Raw genomic sequence first — 11,273 nt, 5'->3', positions numbered from 1 at the left:
TGGTTGGTTTACTCGCGCCTCTCTCGGTTCTTGTCGATCTTCCCCCCTCGTTCTATGAGTTCTTCGCGTGGCTTGACTGGTTGATGGGGTACCGTACCTTTCTTACTTAGAGGAGAAAAAGAAAAAAGGAGGCATACAACTTGTATCCCCCGTGAGGAGTGCATCATGATGCACGCACACCAGCGAAAAGAGGGAAAAGTAAAAAAAAAAGAAACGAGTCGCAACAGAGGATGTGAGCTGCAGTGACGTTTTGTTGTAGTGGACTGTACTGTTTCTCCGGTCTCTTTTCGTGTATTATTTTTACTGCTGCTGTCACTGTGTGATCGCGATCTGATGAGGGGGAGGGGGAAGAGGAGGACTCATAAACTTTGCTACTTTTCTTTCTCTTTTCTTATCCGGCCCACTTTGTGTTGTGATTCATAAAAAATGAATGACGTTGGAAGGTGTGAGGCCTCTTTTTCTGCCTATGCACAGGTGTGCGCTTGTGTGCGTGCGTTTGTGCAGTCGTATGGGTGCTAGCAAGGGATGTGGATGGCGGGAGCAAGAGCACGTAGACGCGTGCACTTTTTTCGTTCGTTCTTGATTGGGTGTGGCATCCCTTCCTCTCCCTCTCTTACATTCCCCCCAAAGCATACACACCCACATAGGCCGCCACACTCACCCCCTTCTCTCTTCCCCTTCTCCTTACTCTCGTCTGTGTCTCCCCCCTTCTCCCCCTCTCTTTGACCTGTACTCTTCCGCTTCGTTGCAGTGTGTAGGGCGCAGGGCTGAAGGGACGAAGAAAAAGCCCTACACGTGTGCGTGTGTGTGTGTCTGTGTGAGGGGGAGGAGGAGGAGGAGGAGCCGTCGAAAAGTTATTTCGAGTGCGATAGACAACGTCTTTACCCAATAGGAGAAAACCTACGTGACCACTGCAGCGGCAGAAAAGCCAGCGAAAAGGGGAGTGAGAAAGCCAAAGAGGGCCCCGCCCCCCCGCCCCCCTCGTGTTCTCTCCGCGTCAATTTTTTTTGGTTTGCGTTCGTCATTTATGTTGTGCACCTCTCCTTGATAAAAGGGGAGAAGGCGTACACCGGTGCGCACGCGCGCTGCGATAGAGGTGGATAGGCGAGCATGTGTGAATGACAGGACCCCCCTTGTTTGGGCAACATATGTAAAGCAATCTGAGGGAGGTGTCCAACAGGAGGAGAGGGAGGCGCGGAGAGGAGAGAATCGATGAGAAAAAAACACAGCGTGATAGAGAAAGCGAATGCGAAAAGAAGCCCACGCCGTCGGTGCGGTGAACACAGCAGATGAGTGTTTCATCGCGTGCAAGCATAGATGTACAAACCAAACGCGCGCGCGCCCGCCAGGTCATGCACTCACTCTTTTCCTACGTCTCTTGTGCTCTTGCAAGCTTGAGTGAGTATCTTTTTCTCCTGTCTTCGCCAGAGGTGTCTTCACGGAGCATACCAAGCGTGTGCGCGTGCGGTACTGCTTCTTTTCCTTTTCCCCGGTTTGTTTTGGGCTTGCTGCGCACGTGGTGACTGCTCGTCATTTTTGTGAAAGTGAGTTGGAAGATTCTACTTTCCTTTTCTCTCTCTCTCTTTCTCTCTCGCTCTCTGCGCCCTCTACTGAGGCTGGTATTCTTGCTGCCGAGTTACCCCCTATCCAGCTCCCGCGCTCATGGATTCCCGTATACATGCGGCCCTGAATACAATGCACGTGTGTGGGTGTTGCAGTCGGGTTGATCTGGCCGTTACTGCGGCACTCGTACACACGGTTCATTCGTACACATTGAGTGCCTGGACTTCTTCCTCTTCTCCCTCTTCCTCCTCACTTTTCAGTGAACTTTGTAAGTCCTGTGCGAGCGAACGAGAGAACAGGGCGTACGGGCCTCTATTAGCCCTTCCTCTTTCTCTCTTTTCAGTTCATTCACCTGTGTCTGCCAATCGCACTCACGCCCAAGGCGCACAACCGCATCCACAGCGAATTGAATGTGGTCTTGCGCTGCAGTGGCGTTCACCTGCACGCGAGCGTACTTTTCCCCCCATTCCCTGATTCTACAAGTATTGCGCGATGTGTGCATGTTAGGGTGGTGTGGTACGTCCGCAAGTCTCGTTACTGTTTTCTCCTTTCCTTTCCTGCCACCCGTCTTTGTATGTGTATTTACCCCCCCCCCGCCTTCCCCTTCCCTTCTCTCTCGTTCGCGAGAGGCTCTTTTATTTTCGGTTTACTTCTTCCGCGCTTTGTGCGTCCTTTGGTTGCTTCGCTCTCTCATTTGTATCGTTTCTTTCTGTTTTTTTTTTTTTTCTTGTCTCTCTTTAGGAACTCCCGTGACTTCTCCTTCTTCGCATTTTACCGCTCTCTTCTTCGATCTGTGCTGAGCCGCAGCCGCACCAAACAGAGGCAACAACAGAGGGGAGAAGCGAACAACACTGTAGGATAATCGGATTCTCTGCGTCTGACTTATCGAACACTCTCCCAAACTCCTTTGCGTGTCGCTTTTTTTTTTTCTCCTTTCGTGTTTCCCTCCCTCTTGGCCATGCACGCGCGCTCACAGAGACGCTCATTTTCCCACGGACCCGCCACACGCGCGTTCGCGCCCACTTCCTCCTCCTTTTCGTCTTCTACTTGAGGTTTGCCAGTCTCTGTTTCTTCGAGTGTCTTTCTCTTGATGTGCTTTTTTTTTTTGTTTTCCCCTGAGCCCCTTCTCACTCACGGGGTGCGGGTGCGTCTGGTCGAAATACAATGAGCCAACAGGCACATACTTGAGCACACGCCGTCAAGAGAACAGCGGCAGTGAAAGACAAGTGTGCCGGTCTAGAAGAGTAGGAGGGTGTTTAGTTCTCATTCAGGGCGGAGCAAATTCCCCCAAGGTATACACGCTGATGCCGGAAGCGGCTTCTTGAAGCGTAAAGGAGACCTCGTTGCTTTACCGAGGGTGTAAGCACACGTCTTCTCTCACCAGGCGGCGCACGCGAGGGTACTGAAGGAGGCGCCCTCCTGCATGTAACGACTGCTTCTCCGATCCCTCTCCTCTCTCTTTTTATTCTCCTCATCTCTCTCTACTTCCTGTACCAGTCTCCTCTCTGGTAAAGTGTGCACTCTACCCCGCACACAGACACGCACCCACGCACCCCCCCACACACACATCCGAGCAAGCATATCCAGTAGTGGAACGGTACTCACTTTTTTTTTCTTTGCCCCTTCAACGTGCAGAAGGATATACACGCACAGACACACGCACGTCCAGTTACCCTCCTCGAGTTCACTGTAATCACATTCACATTCCCTTTTCTCTCCTCGTTCGTTAAAAGCCTTTGCTCGTGTGGCTGGTTTCAAACGTTTTTTTTTTTTTCGGCGCCTCTTCCAACCGCCCTGTCATTTGTGCTTTGGCCATATCAAACTTCCCTACTTTTAGCTTCTATTGGGGCGTGTGTCCGTGCAGGCACGAAGGGCTGTGTTGCCGCCACTGTTACTCCCTGAACTCAGCATATTTTACTGCACAGTTTTGCTACTTCGTTGGGGAGCGATTCTCTCCTCGTGTAGCCGTTATCACCCTCGCACTCATACATTGGAGAAGAGGAGATCTGCAGGGACAAAGAGTAGCGTCTGAGGACGTGCCAGTCTTCGTGTGCGCCGCCCCCCTCCCTCTCCCTCCAAGAGGCAACGGAAGGCTCAGATACTGAAAAGTAACCCAACCAACTCTCCAAAAAAAAGGACTAATCAAAAAAAATTTTACCCTGCAAGAGAAGCACACCGATTTCTTGTTCATTTTGAGTCCTTTCTCTATCTCGCACATTTTCACTTTGTTTCGTCTGCGTCACTCCATCTTTCGATTTCTATTTCCCCCCTTTCCTGTGTGTGTGTGTGTGTGTGCCAAGTACAATTCGTGTCTTTCCCTGGGTGTGACTGCACCTCCCTCTCTTTCTCTCTTTCTTTATTTCAGTCTCTTGACGCCTTTTTTTTCGTCTCGTTCTCCTGCTGGGCTCGATTTCGGCCTTCGTTTTTCTCCCTTCTTTTTTTGGCCCCACCCCCCTTTTCCGGAGGGCTCTCCTTCTGCTTTATCGAGGTGGACTCGTCTCTACCTCCACTGAGTGCACTTCGCCGTCTCACAGCGAGTGAGGAGAGCAAAACAAACAAAAAAGAAACGGCGCTGTCATTTATTTATTTATATGCTTGCTCACAACTCTCCCCCACATCGAAACAGGCAACTCTCTACTGGCAGCGCACACAGCACCGCCCCACCACTTCGTGGGAGCAAAGGGCGGAAAGTCTCACCTCTCTTCACTTGAGCACTCTTCCAGCGCAACACGCATATATAAAGAGAGAATTGGCGCTCTCTTCAAGCGCTGCTCGTGGCGCTATCTCAGAAGAGAAAGTCAGTCAGATCACTGGTATTGATATCTTCTTTTTCACCTCACGGTGTCTTCGTCGACCAGCATTCCATTCCCCCACACGCCTGCGTACGAGCACTAGCAAGCGAACGAGGACGGAGCGGGTCTTACACGCCTGCAAAACTGACTGTGTTTTGTGGAGCTGCAAGCGGCCACACAGCCCGTCGCACTGTCCCTCACGCTTTCTCATTTACACAACAAAGGCCATAACGAGCCCCCAGGTGTATTGTGGAGCTTCCTTTCGATGTATATACACACACGTACACTCAGAGGTATCAAAACGACGACTCAAAACGCACGCAGTAAGAAGCGACGGAGGCGCGCACCCACTGCACGTACGGCTACGCTATTATTTGCTGCGTTCGTGCAGTGGCCCACCTCTTCATCTCGTGGCTCTCTTTTCGTTGCTCCTGTTTCCCCTCCCTTTTGCTGCCTATTTCATGCGTGCTGCCCCTCTGCGCACTGCGTTTACGCGTTCCACCGTGTGCGCGACTATGCCGCTGCTCTCTTTCTCTCTCTCTCTCTTGTTTTACTGTGCTCCCCCTCTCCCCTCCCCCTCCTCCTCTCTGGGTTGGCTTTGTCCGCTGCTGCCGCCTCTGATTTTCTGACGACTTCGCTTATTTTTGTGTCTTCTCTGTTACGGTGTGTGTGTGTGTGTGTGAGTGCGCCCATGCTGTGCGGCTCCGCCCTCTTCTTCGCCTGTCTTCCCTCTTATCGCCTTGTGCTGTTCTATGTGAGGCACATTCTGCCGTCTTCTGCTTTGGAGAGGTTTGGTGTGAGCCGGCTATTCGCACGCACACTCATCGTACGCACGCAAACGTACGTCTTCTTGCTTTACGTTTCCACCGCTTCTCTTCGCGCCGCGGAAAGGTGCGTTTGCTGTCGACATTAATTTTCTTCGATCCACGGCGGCTTTCATGCTATCTTACGGAGAGCTCGGGCTCTCTCTTTTCTTTCCCTCTGAGGGAGTCGCTTGCGCTGAGACACTTCGCAGGCCTTCGAGCTGACCCGCACAAAACATCCAATCAATCGCGCTGGCAGAGAGGTAGAGAAAAGTCGGTAACAGCGACAGCGCCATCATCCACGCTAGCAGCCCAAGCGAGAAAACACAAGGATGGGTGCAGCGCCGAGTCGTGAAACAGCCGAGCACCGGCTCTCTCAGCCACCTTTCTACGGCCAGCGCCAGAGGATTGTTCTCATTCCGCTTCTGAAAAGGTTCTTCCCTAGTTCAGACTGCTCCCTGTTTGTGCAGCTTTACGAAGCGCAATGTGACCCGACGGTGCGGTACTACTGCTATGCCAATGCCAGCGCCAACAAAGTGCAAGCGATGCCAACCTCACCGGTGTCTTCGACAGTGTCCACGACACCCGAGGGCGTCGGCAATGTTGCCTCGTCAAACTACCTGGCTGAGGTAGTTGGTAGCGCTCCTGCCTACTGTCCGCCGGCTGACGTGTTTCCGGCTGTGTCTTGGACACGGGAGGCCATGTATGATGCGTACATCACCAACGGCGGCGAGAAAATGGTCTACGAGACAGACGAGGAGATGCTAAGAGCTTATCGCGCAGACGCAACCTCGGTGCGACCGCTGCCGTGCGCTGTGGCCTTCCTCTACCACCGACCACCTTCTGCAGCAAGTTACACCACTTTGGCTTCTGCAAGGGATGCTAGTAACGGGCGGGGCGCGAGGTCAGCTCTCACCACTGGGGCTGCTTCTGGCGGCGCGCATAGTTTCCCTGAGGACTGCACTGAGCTTCTGGGCGTCTACGTGAAGGCGACGGGGTTTATCGGCGATGTACGTGGCCTGGGTGCTTCGCGCGCGCGAAAGCTGCAGGACTATGAGATGCAGATGTTTCTCATCAAGTCCGCCGGCGACCATCACTGCACGCACGTCTTCATCACGGCAGTCTACACGTATGCCGAGCAGTGGCAGCGTGCGTGCCTGCATTGTGTGCCGTGTGACCTCGCAATGAAGGAACTTGCACCAGTCTCGACGCAAGACAGCGGCACTGCTGACAAGGATCTCGGCGATGTCTTCTTCTACTATAAGCCCTTTTCCCAACCACATGACATGTTCGTGGAGGCGAGCCGCACAGCTGGCCATCATCGCGTGGGGAAGGCAGCAGCGGCGGAGGGAAGCGAGGAAGGGGGTGGCACGTTTAAACTGGAGGAAACGGTTCAGTTTTGGGCACCGCCACCGCTGCCTTCACTCGTCATTCGTAGTCGCCGGGCCAATGTGTCGCTGCTGTGCTTCCTGCGCGAGGTGCGCACGTGCGTGCGCTCATTCTTTCTTTTCCACTTCAAGCACTATCTTGATCACCAGGACTCACTGAAGCTGGAGAATAGCGAAGGGAGAGGGGGAGCTGACAGCGGAGAGGATTGGAGGACGGAGAAAACGTGCCCCATCAATCCCCTCGACCGCAGGGCTGGTGAGAGGCATTTCTTCCACATGCCTCCGCCTGGCAGCGCGCAAATGTGGCTGCAGGAGGCGACGCGTGTGACGCTGCCGCTTACTGAGGACGGCTGCGAGGGTACCGACATGGATACGGAGTCGATGCTGAATTTTTACTTAATGGCGCCCTACGTGCTTGCATTGGTCGAGTTCATTGTGGTCTGTCTGCTGCACAACATCAACCCTTTAGAGCTCTTCCGGCTTTCATCGGAGCCGGACGATTTGGCGATGGCGGCGGCCTCTGCGGGTTGCCTCAAGAAGGGTCTCACCACGACAAGGGAGGCGCCTGCAGCTGACCCAGTGGGCGACGACGCTTCTTTCTTAAACACCGCGGCAATGATGGCCGGCAGCCCCACATTACAGCACTCCCTCTCTTTCATTCGCCTACCGGATGAGAACATGCTTGTACAACCTTGGCCACCCAGCAGCACCCGAGTCGAGGCAAGCGGTGAGGCATCCTCTACTATCGCTGCTGCTGGTTCTTCCACAGGTGCCGGGATACTTTCGGCGTGGCGATCGCGCCACACCGACCATCACCTGTTCTGGTCGGTGGGACCGGACGTCGTGAACCGGCGCTCCGCCACCGCGGCGTTGCTGCACTGGTACACAACTGAAAAAGCTCCTGTGGTGTGGGGGTATAGCCTGGACGAGAAGGGCCATGATGCTGTTGCTGACGGCAAGAAGAACGCCATTGTCAGCTGCAATGTGTCGGCACAGGTCTTTCCCTCTTTATCCTTGGAGAGCTACATGAGCACAGTGACAGTGAACGGGCACACGGAGGAGCTGCTGCGCTGCAACACGGTGCTCTGCTTAGTGCGGCTGGAAGCCGAGACGCCAGCGGAGGCGCGCGTGCTGCGTGTGTGTAGCCTACCGTTGGAGGAGCTGCTTCTCGGCGAGCTACGCAACGCCTGCAAGCTTGCTCGCGAGGCGAGCCCAGAGGACCCACATTGGGTGCGGCAGAGGGAGGGTACCAGCGGTGATGGAGGCTCGATGAAGTACGCAGGCTGCGTGCTGCACGCGTCCGATCCAGCTGAGGGGGAGTCCAGAACGGTCATTCCCAGCAAGGGTGTGGAGCCGTCGGTTGTGCCGCCGGAGGCCGACGGGATCATTGGTGATGGGGCGTCGTGTCTATGGCGGGTGAACTTGATTGAGGACATGTGCCGTATCATCGCCGTGACACCGTGGTTCCTGAAGGCAAGCGGCAAGAGGCATCACAAGAAGAAGCTGCAGTCCAAGGCGGTCTTCGTGCCCGGCACGGCTCCTGAAGTCTTTCTGGCAGCTGCCTCCTCCTCACCAGCCGCCACTTTGTCCACACCAGCGCCGTCAGCTACCACCAAGCCTCCGCCGAAAGATGGAGGTGAGTCGAAGGCGAAAGTGACGCCGCCAGTGAGGGCTCCAATGGGCGCAGCACCGAACAGGCAGGAGCCTGCGGCGCTGGGGGAGGAAAAGTCTGGCGGCACTTTAACCGTACTGGGTCTTCTGGCGACCGATGCCGCCATTACCACCGCCACCGCCTCCGCTGCTTCAACCACGAAGGCGAAGAAGGCACAGAAGGCGGTGAGCGCCGCTGCAGCACTAGTCTCTGCCTCCACCCCTACAGCTGTTGAGTTGAGGACTGAGAGTGAGGCGGCTTCCCCTGCCGCTGTCAGCGTCGAAAGTATGGTGGCGACTGTGGACGTCGCTGCTATGGCTACCCAGCCCGAGACCACGAAGTGGGTCAAGACGACTCCAGCGGAGAACTGGAAGAAGGCCGAGGTAGCGAAGGAGAAGTCACCTGTGGTCGTCACTTACACTGGTGCTGCGACAGCAGACAAGCAGGGTGAGTCTTCACCACCGTCAACTTCCACCTTGGCTGCCGCCATACATGCAGAGGCGGCGACCGCGGAGAAGGCGAAGGGGGCGAAAGAGGGCGACGGCGCTTCAGGCAGCAGCACTGTGGGAGTCACTGGAACCACCATCACTTCCACCGCTGCCCATGCAACGACCCTAGCGGCAGGCAATCTGAACAAGGCACCAACGTTGCTACGATCCCTGCAGCCCCCAATGCCAGCTGGTGAGCATGATCCGAGCCGCAAGAGCAACAAAGTCGGCGCCGGTAGAAAGTACCGAGCCCCTTCCACCATGAGCTCGACTGGTAGCGGCAGCGAAACAGCTTGTGCTCTGCAATACTCGCCAGGGTACAACCCCTACTTTTCACTGCCATTGTATGATGTCTACCCACCGCCGCCGCTGCCGCCGCCGCTGCTGCAACTGCCACCCCCGTCACTGCTGCGTGGCCTCTACGAGCAGAACGGTTACACTCCCGGCTATAGCTACCGAGGACTTCCACCGCCTCCGGGCTTTACAGACCCCCATAGTAGTGCTAAGACCTCGCCAAGCTACGGCGGCTACTACTACGTCTCCGATGAATATGAGCTGCCCGCAGGCTACGACGGCAGCTGCAACAACAGCCCCAGCAATGCCGCTTGGCGCTACAACACAAGGATGAGCAGCGGAGCAACAGGTATTACTGAAGTTGCAAAGCAGATGTTTGGAGACGAATGCGTTAATTTACCATACGTGTACGCAACACCACCACCGCAGCTGCAATCACAGCGGCAGCACGCGGGAACGGCGGAGAGCAGCCCCGGAGAAGACTTTGTCTCCTTCGTGCAACCCTACTCGCTGCCCGCTAATGCTGAGGGCCACTGCTACGAGGCAGGCGCACCTGTTGGTGTGGCAGCTGACGTCTCTCTTACGCGACAGGAGAATGAGATGAGCTCGTTCATCGTAGCACCAGGAAGCCAACGGACAGCGTCGATCTCCTTCCGGGATCATTTGAGCTTTGAAGCAGACATTGATGGGTCTAAAGGGGGTATGGCGGATATAACGCCTCTCAGCTCTCCGAGAAGACGAGGAGTCTCGTTTCAGTGCGACGACTCGCCTTGCGGTGGTTCTTCCGTTTCTATGTCTTTCGTACCCATCAACATCCACCGCCACAGCCACCACTACTCAACAGCAGCGCCGCCGCCTCTGCCCCTCCAGAGTCCAGGCACCTGCTCGCACGGTATGTCGAACACCTGTAAGGACTGCCCCAACGCATCTGCGAGAACTACTGCATCGCCCCCGCTGCTTCAACGGGATGAGTCGATCTCCGCCTTCACGAACAGCAGTGGCACTTTGCTGGTGGGCGGGCAGCACTGGCACCACACCAGATACGCTAGCAGCCCATACCAGACCGGCTGCACCATAATGGAGGGTGCTGGGGTGCTGTGTGGCGAGGGCGGTGGTCCCGCAGATGGGACGGTGAATGTGACGGTGAGGGTGCGCCATTCTCATAACCGCACGCATTCCCACGCAGGCAGCTACTTCAGCGACGCCACCACGGACCAGGCAAGTGCGCAACGCTACCACCATGACCGGGTGCATTCCACGAACTGCAGCACCTCAGTGGCGAGCGGTGGCGGCTTTGGGGCCGGGGCTACCAGCCTGACTGGAACGCAGATTTCGCACAGCTGCGCAAGCCTGGAACCCGCGTCGATTGTGTTCCCCGGGGCATCCGGCGGCGGGTCGGGCTCTGTTTGCGAACGCAGCAGCGCTAAGAAGGGTGATCGCCATTACCATGTCTCAGCCTCTTGCGAACGCGATGGGCGCCAGTCCCGCCATCATGGGTCTGGCGTGGCGGCTAGCAGCACGCGCAGCGGTGACACCCCGATATTAGGGCGACTGGCGGACAAGCGTACGAGAACGTACCGGTGGGACTGGCGCATGGCATCGTTAGATATAGGAGACGACGACTGAGCGGCGCGTCTACGATGTGCAAGCTATCTTTCATTTCTGCTCCGCTTTATTTCCTCCACATTGCGTCTTCTCTCTCTGTGGATGAAGCGATCCTAAAATGATGTCTCTGTGCTAGCGAGTGAGTCGGTGAAATCGCCCGTAGAGTCATTGGGCAGGGGTGGCGGCTGCGGTGCTCACTTTCTGTTTTGTGTTCCGGGAGGGGTGGGGGCGTACATTCGTTCGTCTGTTTTGCTTTGATGTGGCCTCCCTCCCCAGTCTTTCCCTTTCTTTCCTCCTCGTCGTCGCTGCGGCCGTTGGACATGTACTGAGGAGGAGGGAGAGGTGCATCTGTCAACCACTTCTCTGCGTTTCTCGCTCTTCGACCTGTTCAACCTCTCCCACCTTTACTGCTATTTGTATCCTCTACTTCTCGTGGAGAGAAAGCGCTCCCCCTCCTCTCTCTCTTTCGTTGAAGTGGCCATGCTGGTGAAGGCCACGGACGAGAGGGGTGGGAGGGACTCTCCTTTTTTTCCTTTCTCTCTTCTTCACTGATGGTAACATCGACTTGTGGTCGATTTCATTGCCGGCTTTCTCTGAAAGGCGCTTCCTGAGCCGTGGCGGTCGCCTTAGGCGTTGTCTTGCTGTTTTTTTTTTGTTGTTGTTGTTTCTGCGTGTCTTTTCACTCGGGT

The 11,273-nt window shown here is 55.7% G+C and overlaps 1 protein-coding gene across 1 annotated transcript; it reads left to right on the top strand.

Moving 5' to 3' along the window:
- Positions 1-5,490: 5,490 nt before the first annotated feature.
- Positions 5,491-10,605, top strand: LBRM_31_1060 (conserved hypothetical protein; the record flags this gene model as incomplete). The annotated part of the gene is made up of 1 exon (XM_001567053.1): positions 5,491-10,605. One exon carries the CDS (start codon positions 5,491-5,493, stop codon positions 10,603-10,605), a length of 5,115 nt encoding a protein of 1,704 aa, XP_001567103.1.
- Between the last annotated feature and the right edge of the window lie 668 nt (positions 10,606-11,273).

The sequence above is a fragment of the Leishmania braziliensis genome, chromosome 31 (assembly GCF_000002845.2).
Source record: "Leishmania braziliensis MHOM/BR/75/M2904 complete genome, chromosome 31".
In the NCBI taxonomy this organism is placed as follows: Eukaryota; Euglenozoa; class Kinetoplastea; order Trypanosomatida; family Trypanosomatidae; genus Leishmania; species Leishmania braziliensis.
Note: the sequence above shows the minus strand (reverse complement) of the source record. Positions and strands in the feature narration are given on the sequence as shown.